The sequence below is a fragment of the Rhinopithecus roxellana genome, chromosome 1 (assembly GCF_007565055.1).
Source record: "Rhinopithecus roxellana isolate Shanxi Qingling chromosome 1, ASM756505v1, whole genome shotgun sequence".
Classification (NCBI taxonomy): Eukaryota; Metazoa; Chordata; class Mammalia; order Primates; family Cercopithecidae; genus Rhinopithecus; species Rhinopithecus roxellana.
The window spans coordinates 161739467-161760737 of record NC_044549.1 but is presented as its reverse complement, the minus strand read 5'-3'; the positions used below and the strand labels follow the sequence as shown (position 1 = coordinate 161760737).

At 36.3% G+C, this 21271-nt stretch overlaps 1 protein-coding gene across 2 annotated transcripts in view; it reads right to left on the bottom strand.

The window, feature by feature from the left end:
* PDCD6IP (programmed cell death 6 interacting protein) overlaps window positions 1-21271 on the bottom strand; it is a 78958-nt gene that overhangs the window by 33721 nt on the left and 23966 nt on the right. Inside the window, exons 4-10 of one of the 2 annotated variants that reach the window (XM_010372978.2) lie at window positions 19730-19857; window positions 16815-16968; window positions 15594-15694; window positions 13201-13332; window positions 5915-6137; window positions 3516-3639; window positions 106-283 (exon numbers count right to left, since the gene is read on the bottom strand). In XM_010372978.2, coding sequence (XP_010371280.1) covers window positions 106-283; window positions 3516-3639; window positions 5915-6137; window positions 13201-13332; window positions 15594-15694; window positions 16815-16968; window positions 19730-19857 — 1040 coding nt within the window. The remainder of the gene's footprint in view (window positions 1-105; window positions 284-3515; window positions 3640-5914; window positions 6138-13200; window positions 13333-15593; window positions 15695-16814; window positions 16969-19729; window positions 19858-21271) is intronic. The other variant, XM_010372979.2, reaches the window with a different exon arrangement.

Sequence of the window (21271 nt, the reverse complement as noted above, 5' to 3'; positions counted from 1 at the left end):
ACTACACTGTGAACACTAGCATGAGGAAGTCCCCAGGCCCAATCCCTGCTGGACATCAAGGGATCACAGTGTTTATACTTGAAAAGCAAATCTTATAAAACATACCTCATCTAGGATTTCTCTATTTCGTTGCAGTAATTCAGGCAGCTCTTTAATCAACTGATCAACAGTCTGGATGCCTCCCTGTTCAATCACAGATCTGGATTTAGTCAATATAGACTGAGGTACAGTGTCTCCAGACACATCTTCAATTGCTGCTGGAAGATTAAGGGAAGCTAGCACCCTGAAAAAATGAGATACTATGTTATGTTGAAGTCTAAAACAATTTAAAATAACTCCTCATCAATATTTACTTTATTTAATTTAATCTTCTATAACCAAATCAACAGCAATGGAGTTAGCACCCAGAAAAACTGGATAAGCCCTATCAATGAAAAACAAAGCAAAGGTTAACAGAAAAAAAAAAAAAAAAAAAATCAGTGATTGATGAAATTAAACTAAAATCATTTAAAAAAATTAAGTTCACAATTCAGAATTAAAAGCCAAAAAATAGGCTGGTGCAGTGGCTCACGCCTGTAATCCCAGCACTTTGGGATGCCAAGGCGGGCAGATCACCTGAGGTCAGGAATTCGAGACCAGCCTGGCCAACATGGTGAAATCCCGTCTCTAGTAAAAATACAAAAATTAGTCAGGCATAGTGGTGGGCACCTATAATCCCAGCTACTTTGGAGGCTGAGGCACGAGAATCACCTGAAGCCGGGAGGCGAAGGTTGCAGTGAGCTGAGATCTCGCCACTGCACTCCAGCCTGGGCAACAGAGTGAGACTCCATCTCAAAAAAAAAAAAGCCAAAAAATAAGAAAAACTATGACCGCATTAAAATATATTAGGTATCATTGGCTTACAGTTCAAACTTCTTTCCATCTAAGTAATTAAAAGTCAAAAATTCTATCCTAAAAAAAGTATTTTATACTTTTGATTGTTATGGTATCTCTAACAAGTCAGAAACAATACACAAATTAGTTATTTTTTTCTTTTCTGCTCTCTTTCAACAGAATCAATAGTTATAATTTCACATCATCTAGGCAAAATGTCAACAGAAAATAATGACCTAAGTATTCATTACAGAATCTTCATCTGTTCTCAGTTTTGTGGCACAATAACAATTCCTCAGTTATTTCATTTACATGATGGGGAAGGGAGGAACATATCCTTACCTACTATGTAAAGACAAAAAGGCAAATGAAATAACGTAATACAATGAACTCCTCAGAAAATAAGCTCTGTAAAATCTCGGACTGCCTGTTAATCACATGCTAGAGTAAACCTACATCCCTTTCTTGTTAAAGAAAAATGATGCTAAAATCCATGCATTAATCAAAACTAAAAACATGAAAAGGCAAGCCAACTACGAGAGAAATATAGTTGGCCCTTGCACAACACAGATTTGAACTACGTGAGTCCATGTATATGTGGGCTTTCACCTCTTTCACCTCTGCCACCTCTAAGACAGCAAGACCAACCCTCCTTCCTCCTCTTCCTCAGCCTACTCAACATGAAATCAACAAGGACGAAGACCTTTATGATTATCCACTTCCATTTAATCACAGTAAATATGTTTTCTCTTCCTTATGATTTTAATAGCATTTTTTCTCTAGCTTATTTATTGTAAGAATATACTATATAAGACATATACAAAATATGTGTTAATTGACTGTTTATGTTATCGGTAAGGCTTCCGGTCAACAGCAGGCTATTAGTAGCTAAGTTTTGGGGACTCAAAAGTTATATGCAGATTTAACTGTGCAAGGTGGTCAGCTTCCATAACCCCTATGTTGTTCAGGGTCAACTATATTCTCAATTATATGTATCTGACAAAGGACTTGCCTCCAAAATATGTAAAGAACTCTTTAAATATTAAGAAAAACTCAGTTTTAAAAACTGAGAAAAAGATTTCAATAGACACTTTACAGAAAATATATGAATGGCTAGTAACCACATGAAAAGTTATCATTAGTAATTAGGAGAATGCAAATTAAATCACAGTGAGATTCTGCTACACACACACACTGAAGTAGCTAAAACTAAAAAGACTGACAGTATCAAGTACTAGTGAGGATGCAGAACAACTGTATTTCTCAAACAGTGCAGATAGGATATAAAATGGAACAACCATCTTGGAAAACAACCTGGCAATTTCATATAAAATTAAATATGCTAACCACACAACCTAGCAATTCCACTCCTAAGTATTTACCCAAGAGAACTAAAATATGTCCACACGAAGATTTATACATGAATGTTCATAGAAACTGAAATGTCCATTAACAGGGGAAAGAGTTTAACAAACTGCTCTGTAACCATAAAATGGAATACTGCTCTATAACCATAAAATGGAATACTGCTCAGCAATACAAAGACTCAAACTGATACACATAATATAGATGAATCTCAAAAACCGTAGCTAAGTGAAAAAAAGCAAAACACATTCTAAGTATATACTGTACATAGTGTAAGTACTGTATATGTATATGCTAGAATGATTACACTTATTTTAAATTGTATAAAAAGTAAAACTAAACTTAACACACGGAGCAGATCAATAGTGGCCAGGGGCCAGGAGAAGAAGGACTGGGAAAGGGGCATGAGAGAATTTTTTTAGGGTAACAGTAATGTTCTCTATCTTAATCATAGCACCGGTCACATGGGTACATACATTTATCGAAACTAACTAAATGGCCAGGTGTGGTGGTTGATGCCTGTAATCCCAGTACTTTAGGAGGTCAAGGCAGGAGGATCACTTGAGCTCAGGAGTTCAAGACCAGCCTGGGCAACAAAGTCAGATCTCGTCTCTATAAAAAAATCAAAAAATGAGCCAGGTGTGGTGGCTTGCACCTGTGGCCTCAGCTACACAGGAGGCTGAGGCAGGAGGATCATTTGAGCCCAGAAGGTTGAGACTGCAGTGAGCCATGTTTAATGTTTACACCACTGCACTCCAGCCTGGGTGACAATAAGACCCTGTCTCAAAAAAAAAAAAAAAAAATTATATACATATATACACACACACACACACACACACACACACATACACACACACAAAATAATAATTGAACTGTGTAGTTAGAATAGGTGTATTTGTGTGTGCAAAATATACCTAAAAATGTTTTAAACCAATGAATATATTTCTTAGTATTCAATCCATCAGAAACAAAAATTGGTTCAGAACACTAAACATACCATGTATCTGAGTTGATTTCTTCTTCTCATTTCCCCCAAATAAATACATCTTAAAATACAAATTTTTAGTCAAATATCCTCACCTTGTTTCTATAATTTCTTCCAACTATATTTGCTAGAGCTTCATAAATACAGTGTTCACCAAAAATGGTTGTGTGTGTCTACATTTTCTATTTTATATACTCTTGACACTTAGCTCTAAGCTCAGAAACTAAAATGTTTATGAACTAAAGAACAACCAAACGGAAAACTTTAGGCTCTAAAATTAAGCTCTACCTACCCATTTGCCAATGTGGTGGCTTCTCTCATCTGAGCAATTGATCTGTTAACCAAATCGGCTTTCCTCTGATTATAGGCAGCCAAAGACTGCTGCACTGACACAGGAACCATCTTCTCAAACAGATCTAAAATTAGGAAGAGAAATTACAACAAAATTTTAAGACAAAAATCCGAACTGTAAAAGCGACTGTTCGTATTTTCTTTCCAATATTTACATAGTCTATAAATATTTGATATTTAAAGATCAAAATATCAATAGTCTATTGATATTTAAAGATCAAAACTAAATCACTACTTAAAACACAATGATAAAGAGAATTTTTAGATCACTACATTCATGGACAATGGCAACAATGAAAAGTTTCTTCTTTGAACTTAATTTTCTTTAACTTTTTCATATGTGTGAGGGATCTTGGGTGACACTGTTCATTTGTTGATTAAATTGACTGAGCGAGGGGCCGGGAACAGTGGCTAAAGCCTGTAATCCCAGCACTTTGGGAGGCCAAGGTAGGCAGCTCACCTGAGGTCAGGAGTTCAAGACCAGTCTGACCAACTTGGTGAAACCCTCATCTCTACTAAAAATACAAAATTTAGCCAGTGTGATGGTAGGCGCCTGTAGTCTCAGCTACTAGGGAGGCTGAGGCAGGAGGATCGTTTGAACCCAGGAGGCGGAGGCTGCAGCGAGCCGAGATCGTGCCACTGCACTGCAGCCTGGGCAACAGTGCAACACTCAGTCTCAAAAAAATAAAAAAATCGACTGAATGGGTCACAGCAGCAGGATTGCATTTCTGGCTCCAACACTTCCTAGCTATGCGACCTTGAGGAAATTACTTAACCACTCTGTGCATCAGTATCCTCACCAAATAGGGACAATAACAGTACACCTCTCAGGGCACTTGTGAAAACTAATGAGCTAATATTTGTAAAGTGCTTAAAGAGTGCCTGGCACATTGTAAACACTTTGTGTTTGCTAAATAAACATATAACCACCCTTTCCCAGTAACAGAATGTTCTCCTTGGGATCTGAGCTAGAGGCTACCATCTGTTGTATACATCTACAATATAATAACATTTATTTATCTCATACAAATATCACTACAGAAGTTTACATGTTTAAAGAAACAGGCTGGGCACGGTGCCTCATGCCTGTAATCCCAGCACTTCGGGAGGCCAAGGCAGGTGGATCACCTGAGGTCAGGAGTTCCAAGCCAGCCTGACCAACATGGAGAAACCCCGTCTCTATTAAAAATACAAAATTAGCTGGGGCGTGGTGGCGGGCACCTGTAGTCCCAGCTACTTGGGAGGCTGAGGCAGGAGAATCACCTGAACCCAGGAGGCGGAGGTTGCAAGGGAGATAGCACCATTGCACTCCAGCCTGGGCGACAAAAGCGAGACTCCATCTCAAAAAAAAAAAAAAAAAAAAAAAGAAAAAAAAAGTATTTTTGTGGTTTATTTTTATATTCCATTTTTATTTTATTTTATTTTATTATTATTATTTTTTTTTTTTTTTTTTGAGACGGAGTCTCGCTCTGTCACCCAGACTGGAGTGCAGTGGCGAGATCTCAGCTCATTACAAGCTCCGCCTCCCGGGTTTACACCATTCTCCTGCCTCAGCCTCCCGAGTAGCTGGGACTACAGGTGCCCGCCACCACACCCGGCTAGTTTTGTGTATTTTTTAGTAGAGACAGGTTTTCACCGTGTTAGCCAGGATGGTCTCGATCTCCTGACCTTGTGATCCATCCACCTCGGCCTCCCAGAGTGCTGGGATTACAGGCTTGAGCCACCGCGTCCGGCCTATTTATTTATTTTTTGAGAAGAGATCTCACTCTGTCATCCAGGCTGGAGTATGGTGGCATGATCTCAGCTCACTGCAACTTCCACCTCCCACGCTCAAGCAAGCCTCCCACCTCAGCCTCCAGAGTAGCTAAAGCCACAGGCATGCACCACCATGCCAATTTTTTTTTTTTTTTTTGGTAGAGACAGGGTTTCACCAGTTGCACAGGCTGGTCTCTAACTCCTGAGCTCAAGCAATCTACCCATCTCAGCCTCCCAAAGTATTAAGATTACAGGTGTGAGCCACCACATCCGGCCATATTTGTTTATTTCTAATGGCAGCATCTTAAATAACAAATGTTAACAAAATGACAAATGCTATAGTCTTAATCAAACACACAGTTTCAAGTCTTCTAACCATTGTATACTTTACATATGCTTTATCGTTTACTTTCCATCTTAACATTGCACTGACACAATATAATATTTATTCTCATATTCATTTTAAATAACATGAAAGCGAATTATATTCAAAGCATACAATAGCAACTATGCGATCTTTAGCTAGGAAAAACAGAGTAAACTAGAGGAAAATAAGATTAAAGTGTGTCTGAATAATTGACATACCAGTAAATTTCTGACTGATGGGTACATTGACCGGGGTAGATTTCACAAGTGTGGCTTTGCCAATAGGATCTAGATCTTTAAGGTCTGGAACTCGATCATGATAAATGAAGTCATTATCCTTCTTTGCTGCAGTAAGGGCACGATTGATTTTGTCAGAAAAATCCTTCACATTAACATATTCATCATAGCGAGATGCCACTGTTTTAATCAGTTCTGCTGCATGCTAAAAAGAAAAATGTCAACAACAACAACAAAAAAAGGAGATGACTTTCTTTCTCTTTCTCCACCAAGTATTTAAGCATTGGTTTCAAAAAAATATATTTAATTTGAAGACTTGCATTTCCAGCAATGTGGCTGACAGGATTATCTGGAAATTCTCCCATCACAAAATACCTGAAAACTGAAGGATAATACATAACAGCCATCCCAATAAACACATAGGCAAATTATCAAGATAATAAAAGAAATCCATGAGCCAATCAGTATAAACTGACATTGAAGAAAGCTAGCTGTCGGGTTCTTTCTTTTTTTCTTTCTTTTAGACAGAGTCTCACTCTGTGACGCCCAGGATGGAGCACCATGGCGCCATCTCGGCTCACTGTGATCTCCCAGGTTCAAGCAATTCTCCCACCTCAGCCTTCCAAGAAGCTGGAATTACAGGTGTGCACACCCACGCCAAACTAATTTTTGTATGTTTTGGTAGACATGGGGTTTCATCATATTGACCAGGCCAGTCTCCAACTCCTGATCTCAAGTGATCTGCCCACCTCAGCCTCCCAAAGTGCTGGGATTACAGGCATGAGCCACTGTGCCCCGTCTGGCTGTTGGTTATTTCTATATCCAAAGAATTAGCAATTAAAACTTATTAAAGGCCCTCGTGGAGACCCAAAACTAGGGTCTTGAAACCATACAACACAGAGAATTGAGATGCACCTCTTTCATTCCTTCACATGAAGGCAGGAACCTCAAAGGGTAACAGGTAACACTCAGTGAAAGGGTACATCTGAAAAAAATTACCCAACAACACAGGAAGTGAACAAAATGTCAATATCAATAAAAAAATTTTTTTTAAGTTTGGCCTTATAAAAAAAATGAACATAAGCCACATACAAATTTAGGTGGTATTAGGTATAAAGACATCATATAAAATAGACAATGAGGCCAAAAGCATTATTAGGGATAAATATAATACATAATATTTTAATGTTTGCCAATTTGCCAGAAAGATATAAAATTTCTTACATTTTGCATGTAATAGTTTCTATATAAACAATTATAATGAGAAATTGATACATCTACCCATAATCAAAGTGGAAGATTTTAACATATCTGTCTCAGCAATGGCTGGACCAGATTTTTAAAAAGTGTAAGATTATAGAAGATTTGAGCAACACAATTAACAAGTTTGGCTTATACCAGACATAGAGAACACTAGACTCCACAAATACAGAATATATTATATTCTCAGGCATATAGAAAGCATCTACATCTATAAAATGACCAGATGAAGAGAGAAGGCAAGTCTAAAACAACAAAATTACAAGAATACAAAAATGGTTTAATACTAGAAAATCTACTTACATAATTCTCCAAAATAATGTTACAAAACCAAATTTCTCCATAGATGTTGAAAAAGTATTTGATAAAATTCAATATTCTTGATTTTTTAAAAATCTTAGTAAAATAGAAATAGATATATAGTTCCTTAACATGATAAAAATCTTAACCTCCAAAGCTGGTATCAAGCTTAGAGAAAGACAACCAAAACAAAACAAAAGCCACCCTTCAGTGTAAACTAGGAAATGGGAAATTGCACAAATTTAAATCACTTTTTAAATTTGTAAATCAAATTTGATTTGTAAATGTGGTTGAACCCTCCCCCAAATAGCAAACACTAGTACCAGAACCATAGGTACCCTATACACAGAGGGGGAAAACAAGGGAGTGCTAATGGTGCCACCCTGAGTTAAAACTACTTTAAGCAAATCTGAAAACAATAAAACAGGATGAGAAAACCTTGCCAGGTGATGATAAAGGCAAAGCCAACTGGCCCCTATCATGCCACCAGGGGATCACAGAAAAAAATGTGATGCTGAGGGGTCTCATTCCAAGAGAGCTGCTGAGAAAAAGAAGTAGACAGATTAACTAAAAAGACAGGGTTGCTAAGGGAAGCAGAAACAGAGAACAGAAAAGTAGGGAGGGAGAAGAAAGGGCATAAGCACTCAGAAAACGCCTATATAAGCACTCAGCAAAATATAAACCCTAAAAGTAGCTGCATCAACTTGAAATGCAAAGGCTGTGAGGAATTCAGGGAAGCACAGGTATGGAGGTAGTGGGATTCTTCCTAATCCAGGGTAGGCTTTAAGAGCCAGAGAAGTGGACCTTAGGAGGGAGACCTTAACACAGTGATGCTTGTAAAGCTAACCCTGCCCATTTCCCCACACAGGAACCTCCAGCAAAATAAATCTTATTCAAACACAAGTAACTGAAAAGGCAACTCATTTCTCAACACAAAAAAAAAATAAGAAAAAAACTGAAAACAAGCAGTATATCTTTCCAGTAGATAACGAAACTCACCAAAGAAATGTTGCTGCAAAGTAGATGAAAACAGCATGCTAAAAACTCAACTAAACTACAACACTTAAGAACACAATGACAGTACCAAAAGAACAGAGGACTGGATGGCCCAAACCAGAGTGAGTGATAGCCAAAGAGCAAAAGAATATAAAATAGGAAGTGGCAGAACTCACAAAAGTAAAGAAAAATACAAATTTAAGAAAGCAAGGCTGAGACATTTATACAAGGAGCAAAAGGGAAAACATACATCACAGAAATCATAGTAAAAAAACATACAGAACAAGAAAAAGTGAAGAAAACTCAACACAGAAGTTGAGAAGGAGATGGCTGTTACAAATTAAAGATTCAGAAAGCCTATCAACCAAATGCAAAGTGAGGACTTTGTGTGGATCCTGATTTGAACAAACTAAGACCCCTGAGAAAAAAATCAGGGAAAACTAAACTAGATGTAGATAATACTGGATTATGACTACTAATTCATATTAATATTAATTTTGTTAGATTGGGATAACGAGCCATCTAACAAAATTTTTTAATTGTTTAAATTTTTGTGTTTTAATTTTTTAAAATCTTTATCTCTTAGAGATACAGGCTAAAAAACTTAAGAATGACATGATAGGTGAGATAGTTGTAAAATACTCCAAAAAAATAAGAAGGAAAGGGGAAATAGCTAAAACACAAAATAGCAAAATACTGATAATCACTTAAGTTGGGTAATGGAAATTCAACGATCATACTTTTACATATGTTTGATGTTTTCCATAACAGTTAAACAAAAAAAAAATTCATATGAAGAAACACATGCAAGAATAGTCAAGAAATTTCAGAAAATGACAAAATTCAAAAAACAAGCAAGGACAGGCGGAAAAATTCAAAAAATAAGAGATAATAGTACCTATCAGACATTAAAACAGTCTAAAGTATAAATAACTAAAATGATATGGAACTGGAGTATGAACAGATAAACACGTCAATGAAACAACAAAAGCAGAAATAGATCTCAGTATATACCATGAATCTAATGTGTGAGAAAGTCAGAATCTCAGATCAGTGAGGAAAACAAGGCTATTATAATAAATGGTTTGGGGACAACTGGCTAGCCATTTGGAAGAAGACTTTAAAAACTGGATCCCCATCTAGCACCACACATCAGGATAAATTCCAAGTGGATCAACAATTCAAATACATAATAAATTACAGACATATTTATATTTTGCTATCAGCCATCTCATTTCTATTAATTTATTTAAGATATACCTGCTGCTATGTATGGGACTGTGTTCCCCAAATTTCTTATTTTGAATCCCTAACTCCTAATGTGATGGTATTTGAACATGGGACCTTTGGAAAATAATGGGGTTTAGATGAGGTCATGAAGGTGGGGCCTCACAGGGGATTAGTGCCCTCATAAGAGACACCAGAGGGCTTGCTCTTGCTGTTTACCATATGAGGACACAGAGAGAAGGCCATCTGTAAATCTCATCGGAATATGACCATACTGGCACCCTGACCTTGGATTTCCAGGCTCCAGAACTATGAGAAAATAAATTTCTGTTGTTTAAACCACCCAGTCTATGGTTTTCTTATGGCAGCCTAAGCTAAGACACCTGCTGAAGTACAAAATAACTTGTGTACATGACTTTTTACTGTAGCATTGTTTATAATAGTGAATCTTGGAAACATTCAAGTATCCAGCAATAGGAGACAGCAATAAACTGTGGTTTACACAGTGAAGTATAATGCAGCTCTAAGGATGGTCTAGCTACTGCTGAATTAAGATGAAGAGATCTTCAGGATACATTGTTATATGAGAAAAGAAGGTATATAACACTGTATATATTAATAGCATACTACCACTTCAGTAAGAAGGAGAAGTGAGAATGTGCAGTGTGTGTGTGTGTGTGTGTGTGTGTTCTGTATGTATATATTTGCTTCTATTTCAAAGAAAGAAAAAGAAACAGGAAATTAATGGAAATTAACTACGGGGCAGTGTGAATAATGGATGGAAGGAACAGGATAGAGGGAAAAAGAGGAACAGGAATTAAACTATGTAACCTTATATATACCTATTTTCCCCATTTTGAAAAATTGCAAGCCCACAAAATAATTACATAGGTCCAACAATTACCATTTTGCCACATTTGCTTTATCTATTCCTTTTCCGTACAAACGCATAATCATGTACCTTTTTTTCTTTTATTGCAGAACTATCCGAAACTGAAGTTAGATGTTATGAGCCCTCATCCCTAAACACATCAGCAAGTATTCTTTCTATAAGGACAATCTCCTTAATACCTACAACCTAGTATCGTAACTAAGAAAACAATACTTGCACAAAATCGATTTACAATCTTGCTAGGTCCCTCATTAACGAGTCAAATAAATCTTTGACATGTAGTCATTCTATGTGAGTATGTTTTTGTATCTGTGTGTATATGTGTGTGTGTTTCTATATCTTTTTGAAAATTGTATTTCATCATCTTTGAAGATCCACCAAGATGACCAAGAAGATCCATCTTCTGGGGCCACATAAACTGCACTGTTCAAGAACTGCAACTCATGAGCTGTATTAAGCTCAGGTACAATTTTTCTTGGCCCCAGAAGTGATTCCAAGCAGTAATTTTATCATTGCTGCCAATTTATCTATTGTTTTGATTTTCCTGATTGTGATTTTATTTTCATTTCTGGTTTGCATAGGACCAGTAAGTTATTTCTCTTTGCTAGTAGCCATAACTAGAAAGTTGGTTTAATAGTGTGACCTCCTAATGATCTCCATCAGAATCATGGGGTATTATTCTCTCCTGAATGAGAAACTACACAGGGTATGGTTTATTGGTCAACTTCTTGTCTGTTCTGTTTGCCCTCTTGGGAGTGTAAATCAATTAAGAATAACTGTCCTTTGAAATATGGACCAGTGAGTGTGTTCTGTGTTAACTTTTTTTTGAGAAGGGGTGTCACTATATTGTCCAGGCTGACCTCAAACTACTAGCTTCAAATGATCCTCCCAAGTAGCTAGACTACAGGCATGTGCCATCACACCCAACTTCCATCTTAACTTTTAACCTATAAATAAAGCTGTAAAACTAAAGCTGCTAAATCTATGTGTCTATAACTGAGGAAGTCTTTACCCCCCTCCCATTGTGTGAATTTGAAATAATTTCCTTTTTCAGTGGTACTTAAAAATGAGATTAAATTTCAAAAGGAGTTCTTTATCTGACTGATTATATTATACAGACTAAATATGGGCTTACTTAAATCTAATAGTCCCAGAAACCAGAAAATAAAGAAACTAAACTTATAATTTAAATATGCTAGCCTTAAAAAAAAAATTCTTCCCACAAATTCCTTGTTCAGAATCATTTTTATATATGAATCTAAGTTACTGTAATCAAAGTGAAGCCCCAGACAAACCTGGGTTTGACTTTTTTAAAAAGTCTTTCTCTCATTTGGTCACTGTGAGATGTTTCCCCATGAAAAGGCTAATTAATTAATCTGAACCTCCTAAACATTTCCATTGTTATGGTCTGAATGTGTCCCCCAAGTTCATGCGTTCTCGATCCCAAAGTGCTGGGACATGGGGATATAATAAGAGGTGATTAGATCAAGAGGGCTCTGCCCTCATGAATGGATTGTCATTATCATGAGAGAGGGTTAGTTATCAAGAGAGGGGCTTTGTTAAGCAGTTCAGCTCCCCTCTTGCTCTCTCTCACTCACCAGCACTCTCTTGCCCTTCTACCTTTCATCACAGGTGACACAGCACAAAGTCCCTCACCAGGTGCCAGCACTTTGACACTGGACTTCCCAGTCTTCAGAATTGTGACAAATTTCTGTGCTTTATCAATTACCCAGTCTGTGGTATTCTGCTGTAACAGCACAAAATGAACCAAGACAACCACAGTATCTTCTAATAATCAGTACATATTTAAACTTCCCTAACTCAAATGCCCTAAGTCATCTTTCTATCCTCTGCCTACTAATATGCAAAACACAAACAACTCATACAAACAGCTCTTGCTCCTGCTGGCAAGTTGCCTCAGGTGCTATAATCTCACAGCAAGTTTCTGACAACCCCAATGCCAACAGTATGAATACAACTGCACAGACAGTACTTGGCTGTTCACAAGATATGTGTGTGTGTGTGTGTGTGTGTGTGCGCGCGCGCGCGCGCGTATATGTGTGTGTGTGTATATATATATGCACACACATCTCTCCACTGTCCTCAAGTTACGAAAGTATGGGCCCAGTTTAGACAAAGACCGGTCCACAAGTTAAACACTACACATACTCCTGGAGCATGGCAATTAATTTAGAATTATTTTTACGCTGAAATAAACATGAATAAAAAAGAGAACTGAATGCAAATTCTGCATGAATTTTTCAGAAAATATATGAGACCTCAAAAAAAATGCAGTAAAGTCTAAAGATAACAATCTGGAGATGGCAATTAATTTAGAATTAGTTTTACATTAAAATAAACATGGATTACAAAAGAGAACTGAATGCAAATTTTGCGTGAATTTTTTAGATAAAATATGAGACCTCAAAAAAACACGCAGTAGATAAAGTCTAAAGATAAAAACAATTACTGTCGCTGCTGACAGGGGTGATGAATGGGAAAGGTTTTTATGGGCAAACTTGGAAATCTCACTAGAAAAAAAAAAAAAGAGATCCAAGTTAGTTACTTAAATATTTATTACCAAGAGACTCACCTGTAACCTTGCAATTTCTTCTCCAAATTTCTTCTGCTGTTTTGCCAGGATAGACTGATGGTACTCAGCATTGGCCTGCATGATACAGTGCTTTGCAGCCAAGACAGGGAACACCTCCTGGAAATAAAAATACTGACCAGGGGAGAGTCCAACCACACAAACCATCACAGACAACATGGGATGCAGGAAGAAAAAGGAAAAGAAGACAGAAATTAGAATCACCCCATTAATGGTTTAGAGATTAAGGTTAGTCGTTAGGTGTAAACAGAGAAGACGACATGATTTTGTATGGATTGAAATCTATGAATTAAATTTTTTTTCTTCCAATTGAAGGGGTTTTCTTTAACTGTTAACTGAAGCCAATTTAGGTTTTTACAATTCTCTTTAATTGATCCATGAAGTCAACATTTTGTTTACAAAAAGAAAGAAAAGCATGCATTATTAGAAAGAGAAGTAGAATGGACATTCACAGAGGAACACCAAGCACAGGGCTTTAGAAGCTTTCTTATGAGCCCTTACCCAGCCCGTAGAGTTAACTTAACCATCATTACTCACATATACTAATGAAATTGCTCTATAGATGACTTTCATCATGTTTTTAAAAAAAGATAGTAAATTCTCACTTAAATTCATATCCTACGAAGGTTCTTACTAAAGATGATTTTAGCCATATAAAAATGATTTAGTATCATAGATACACTAATATTTCTGTATCATGTACTCAAAAACATATAGACAAATGCATTAAGTATATCACCAATGATGATGATAAAGTGCTATTTTGCCTATTTGTTTTGAAAATAATTCCAGTCAAAATTAATTTTAAAAGATCCAAAGACATAAAGCAGGAAAGCAATTATACTAGCAGTGGCTCTTCCAAAATGCCAAATCCTAACCTGTAACCTCACTGCTTTTAGGAAGTATATGATATTAAAAAATCTAAAGAATTAGGATAGACAATCACTGTCGAAACAAAAAATGTAAAAGAATCAAAAACTGAATTACTACCTTGTGTGCTTTCCTGTCTCCCAGGGAATAATTTCCTACCTTCCTGGATCACTACTTGCAGACATTTCAGTTTTATAACTAGAATATGAAAATATCTTATGAGCTTTATTAGTAAAAAGGAAAAAATAAAAGACATCTAAATTTCAAACTACACTCATGCCAGTTCTCAGGGTAAGGCTGGAGCAACTTGATTCTGAAACAGGAGATTTTCAAGGAATACCAGGAATGCTGCAGAGGTAGCTTCCAAGTCTTTGTAGGTGACATTCTTCTCTCCATGACAGGACTGAACTAATGGCCCAACAGGATGTAACGGAACACTGTGCAGCTGAACATGAGGTCTTCCAGATGAAAAAAACATGAGAGGAGATCCCGAGTCTCTTTTTAAGAGGAAAGCTATTAATACCCAAGAGTCCTGGGCAAATTTCTACTAGGCTCTTGGTGTATCTTAAATCCCCAGGAATTGTCACATTAATTCCTTATTGATCATTTTCTGAGTAATAAGTACTGTGGATGCACTTATCTGCATTTTTACTTCGCCCCCAAGTTGTCTGCAATTTTTTAATGTACAAAGATTCCTGAACATGACTTATAAATCCATAAATTCCCCTTCCAAAAAAAAATCATGTAACAGATACTATATGATGAAACTAATTCCTTGAACATTTCTGAAGGAAGTAGTTGAAACATACATTTCACTCAAACTTTAAGTTTTCTTTATTAATCATTCCAAATGTACTTGTTAGTGATTTGCTTTGTCATTAAATGATCATCACTAAATAGTCTTTTCAATTGTCACTTCAGAAAGGTTTACATTAAAACATTATACTTCCTGTGATACGTGGTTTAAGATGGTTGCTTTTCCTTAGCTGTCCATTAGCAGCCCAATTTTTTTATCCCTGTTGACAAAACTTAATTCTAATCAAAGTATCAGATGAATTTGTTAAGTTTTCTTTTCCTTTTTTCTTTATGTCTGTTTTTGCGCTTTAAGACTCATCTTTAAGAAAACAGGACAATAATTAAAAGTGTGAATAATCAACATGCTCAAGTATATATGCTTGTACCAAGTCACCAATGATTCAGAACTACACAATGCCTTGATTTGATGAAAGTATTAAAAACAGATGGTCAACATTTTCCAGAAAGAGTTCTAGCTTGGAAAAACAAGTTTAGTAAAAGGTAAAGACAAAGGCATCCCTTAAATATAAAAGAATTGTTCATGCATCTTAAATTAAAAAAAAAAACAAAACTATTTCTACTATATACTTCAGATAATTCTATTGAAACTTCAAATTTCTTTATAAGTTTCAACTTGCTTCTTATACACACAAAAGTCTAAATATTTCCACATGCAAAGTAAGCAAGTGTTTATAAAAACAATAACTGACCTTAGGGAGAGTATCTTTGTATTGACACTGCTTGAAAGCATCACCAAAATAATCTGCAGCCTGATTAGCCAATTTAGCTATGATGGCATCTTTCATTTTATCTGGAATACAATATGAAGTTGACCATCATAATTAAAATAAATATGAGTTAATCTGACATGTCTCAGTATAAACATTGAGATCACAAGTTTGTACACGCATCTTAAAACGTCTTTCTTGATAAATCACATTTTCTGCACAAAATTTAAAACAGACAAAATAGATTGGTGGTTGCCAGCAGTGGGGCAAAAGGGAATGAGGAGTGACTGCTAATGGGTACACAGCTTCTTTTTGGGTTGATGGTAATGTTCTAAAATAAGACAGTGGTAATCAAAACTCTACGAATATACTAAAAATCTTAATGTTGAACACTTAAAAAGGGTGAACTTTAGTGTATACAAATTCTATCTCAATATATGCTGTTATTTTAAAAGAAAAAAGTATTCCAATTCCTATTTCTTCCACGTGATGACTTATCTCTTATTTTCAATTTCTCTGTACTTACATATTCAGCCTATATTTCAATCTAAACTTATATGCCTTATAAGAATTATTCTTTTTCCCTCATTCCCAGGGCCAGGGACTGTGCCTGGATGGCTCCTTCTTTTCATTTAGGTCTACTTTAAACAGGACCTCCTGAAAGAAAGCCTTCTTGACTAATGAATCTAAAATTAGCACAGCTTCCCCTACATCCCTATCCCATAACCATACCACCAGCCACTGTCATACAATTCTTTCTTATTTCTTAAAGCAATTATTTATGAAATTATCCTGGCAACTTAATTCTTGCTTATCATCTCTCCTGTCGCCAGAACATAAGGTTGTTTTCTAACTGTTTATCTAGAAACTAGAACAGTGACTGGCACACAGTAAGTACCCAATAAATATTTGCGAATAAATGTTTGACATGTTAAAAACATACATAAATACTATTCCAGAATGGAGTGTTTAAAGACAATTACTAACGATCCATTTCATGACTTCAAACACAGCCTACGTTCTTAAATGTGCACTTATGTCACAAATTCAGAAAAGGATAGCTAAAAATTTTCAATAATCCATGTACCAAGTTCAAGAAGGAAAGCTCAACACTGGACATATTATATTCTAATCACTTTTTTAATTTAAAAGCCTTATCGCTTCTTTTCACATGCAACGAAATGGAAGACAAATCGGAGTTACCTCTTGTAGCTTTTAAAAAAAATACTTCTTGAGCCTGTGCCAGCATAATAAGACTGAGGGTCCCAACAGTATCTGGAGATATGTCCACAGTAGGCTCTCGATTTAAGGCAGATAAAACCGTCTCTTTAATATGTAAAAAGGCACCACTAGCAAACTAAAGGGGGGAAAAAGAATTTCTTTAAAACCTACAGGAACTCAGCAAGACTTAATTTCCTACTGTTAAATACAAAAGTCATTTCAAACGTTAACTCAGTGAACAGTTAATATATTTAAATTTTTATATTATGCAAAACCAATCTAAAACATCTGACCTACAGACAATAAGGTTATCTTTCTAAAACTCCATAGCGTAAGAAGAGATTTAACAAAGAATAAAAGTAAATTACAAGGAAAAACAAAGTAAACTAATGGAAAAATCTCATTAAACTATTTTTAGAAACACTTCCTCAAAATTAACATGAGAATAGACGCAGGGATAAACATTAAAATATTTTTAGTAGTGCAATGCTCTTGCTTTGGTCCCAAACAAATTCATCTTACAAATAATTAAACATGCCGTAGTTAGGGGACACCCCAAACAGCGCATACACCTAGTCCTCTGAGGAACAGCATTACTACCCATTGCTAGTGATTTCTGTCTGGCCTTCAGAGCTCCCTAGTGAAATGTTCCCCTTCAGATTTTTCATCTCAATTATATTTTGTTAATACTGAAATAACTTTGCTTCTATGAAACAAACTATACTAAGAAAAAGAAAGAAGTCAGTCTGGGATTAAAATGTGTCACGAGTTGGCCGGGCACAGTGGCTCACGCCTGTAATCCCAGCAGTTTGGAAGGCTGAGGCGGGCGGATCACCTGAGGTCAGGAGTTCAAGACCAGCCTGGCCAACATGATGAAACCCCATCTCTACTAAAAATACAAAAATTAGCTAGGCATGATGGCACACACTTGTAATCCCAGCTGCTCAGGAGGCTGAGGCAGGAGAATCGCTTGAAGCCAGGAGGCAGAGGTTGCGGTGAGCCAAGATCATGCCATTGTACTCCTGCCTGGGCAACAAAGCGAGACTCCATCTCAAAAAAGGGAAAAAAAAGTGTCATGAGTTAGATAAACAGACAACACAGAGAAAACTCAAAGTCAAATGTATTAAAATGAACAGCATGTTTCTGCAGTCATTAAGTATTATAAGACTAGAGTATCTGCTAGGAATGAACAACTGAACTTGTTTAGTAAACTAGTGAATCAAAGTCTAGAACAGCTAGGTGTCTGAGTCTCTCATTTACAGATGAGGAACTGGAGGTACTAAAGAGGTTAAAGAACTTGCCCAATGGCACAAAGCTTCTGGGTGACAAGCAGCCTAGATAAGGACCTAGGTCTAATACCACCAGTTATCTTTCCATGATACCAGGTGCCCTGCTGTGAACACTCACAGAATGGAATGTTTCTTTCATAATTCAGAATGACCTTTCTAAAATATCATATACCAATTAACTGAATTACAGTTAACCAAAAGCTAAATAAAATTTTACTTCATTTTCACTATTTTATTTATTTTGAGACAGAGTCTTGCTCTTGTCACCCAGACTAGAGTGCAATGGCACAATCTCAGCTCACTGCAACCTCCGCCTCCTGGGATCAAGCGATTCTCCTGCCTCAGCCTCCCGAGTAGCTCAGATTACAGGCACCCAGCTAATTTTTCTATTTTTAATAGAGACACGTTTCACCATGTTGGCCAGGCTGGTCTGGAACTCCCGACCTCATGATCTGCCCACCTCAGCCTCCCAAAGTGCTGGGACTACAGGTGTGAGCCACCACGCCCGGCTCGTTTTCACATTTTAAAATATTTGCCATGTATAGCCTCAAAAAGAAATAGCATATGCATTATGTTTGTCATCTATGCCTATTCAAAACTGTAAGACAAGCCACAATTTGGAGCATGCTGTTTCCTTAAGGTATATTTTCCTTTTACTTTCTCAGAATAGCATTACTCACCTCTCCCTTAAACATAAACAACAGGAAAAAGCAGACTATCTTTGAGACAAGCAAATTTCATGGGAGGTTTGGGGGTGAAATAGTGGAAGGACATTTGGAATTACATGAAATTTGGAATTACATGAAATTTGGAATCAGAACTACTGAAACCCAAATGGACTGCTATATTAAGACTTCTGACTTTTAGTCTCCTCGTATGTAAAATGGGAATGACATTATATGACATACATTGCAAGGTTTATCTGGGGTCAAATAATGTACATGAAAACACTTCGTAAATTAGAAAATAATATAAAATGACAACATGATTATATATATTACTTGACACTAATCATTTTTTTAACCAAAACAAAAAAAAAGCTGAATAAATAATAAACAACTGCCACAAAATAACATGCTATATTAGTAAATGATTAGTATGTAAAATAGATTAGGTAACTTATGAACATTACGTGTCTGACCACATTTAAATATGACCTCTCCACATGTCTCAAAGTTAAAATTTTATTTTCTTGCCAATTTCTTGTCTTTATTTTTGTAACAACAGTGAAATTTCAAGTGTGTCTCACTCTAAGAAAACATATGAAAATAATGTACAAATTTTTTAAATTAGGTAATTTATTTAAAATGGATTTACCCTAAATGCCTGAGATGAAATCTCAGACATTTCAACCAACAATTATTGAGCCTCTATTATGTGCCAGGCACTGTGCTAGGTGCTGGGTATAAAACAATGAGGAAAAACAGACTTGGTCTATAGACAGTTTATCTAAGGGCTTCAACAGCAAGAATCAATTCATTTTAAAAGTGCATTCATTTAAGAAAACATCTGTTAGGTAAGAAGTAGCTATAAACCTAAATGCAAATTATTTTCCGCTTAATCCAATTTAGTGTTGATCATTATTGCAGTAACTACTTTTCCGCATACCTGGTAATGCTTAGCAGCGATTTTCAATCCTTCATCATTATCCAGGTTCTGTTCTGCTGCAATTTGGCTAGCTAAGGCTGCACAATTGAACAACACACAGCTCTTTTCATATCCTAAGCTTGCAAGAGCTGTAAAAAATTAAGAAGGAAAAATTTATCAGATTATTTTTTCTAAAGAAAACGAATGTTTCAAAGAGAAATACTATGACCTCTATCATCCCACTAACTCTCACAAAAACAAGTTTCCAGACCTGTTTTCTTGCTGTCATATGCTCCCATATTTCAAGCTGCCCTCACAGGCATTTATTTCCACAACAATATTCCCATCACCTAAAACGCTACAGAACAGTAAGTTATTCTTTCTCTCCTTCCCTTTACTTCCACATTTCTATTACAATCAAATTCAAATGCAAAAGTCATTTTCATGTCATTTCTCTCAGTTTCTTAAATTTGAATAATTATTTCCATTTTTCCACCAACTCTCAAAATCATTGTCCCACCACAATCAAACCAGTTCCTCATTACCACAAATCTAAGTCAATGCAATTACCTCCTAGCTGGCCTTATGCTTTACTCCCTCGGGCAAATACATTTCTCAAAGAGCTAGCAGATTAGATGGGCTAAAACCCAACTCTGATAAAAAATCTACACACCTCACATCCACTTAGGATAGCTCCTATTAAAAAACAAACAGAAAATAAGCATTGATGAAGACACAGACAAACTGGAACCTTCATGTACTGTTGGAGGGAATGCAAACTGGTGGTTGGGCATGGTGGCTCACTCTTGTAATCCCAGCACTTTAGTAGGCTGAGACAGGAGGATCTCTTGAAGTCAAGAGTTTGAGGTCAGCCTGAACAACACAGCAAGACCCCATCTCTACCAAAAAAAAAAAAAAAAAAAAAGATGTTTTTAATCAGCCAGGTATGGTGGTACATGTCTGTAGTCCTAGCTACTTGGAGGCAGGAGGACCATTTGAGCCCAGGAGTTCAAGGCTGCAGTGAGCTATGATCATGCCACTATACTCCAGCCTGAGCGACAGAGCAAAACTCTGTCTCAAAATAAAAAATAAAAAAGCGCAACTACTGTGGAAAACAATATGGCAGGTCCTCAAAATATTAAAAATAGAATTGCTATTTTATCCAGCAATTCCACTTTTGGGTATATACCCCCAAAAATAATGAAAGCAGAGTCTCAAAGAGATATATGTATGCCCATGTTCATAGCAGCATTATTCACAATAGCCAAACATGAAAGCAACTCAAGTGTCTGTGGACTGATGAATGTATAAACAAAATGTAGTATATACATACAATGGAATATTAGTGAGCCTTAAACAAGAAGGAAATCATATGCTATAACAGGGATGAATCTTGAGGACATTAAGCTAAGTGAAATAAGTCAGCCACAAAAAGACAAATATTGTATGATTCCACTTATATGAGTTACCTAGAGTAATCAAATTCATAGAGACAAATCAGAATGATGGTTATCAGGGATGGTGGTAGGGGGAGACGGACTGTTGTTCAATGAGTACATTATT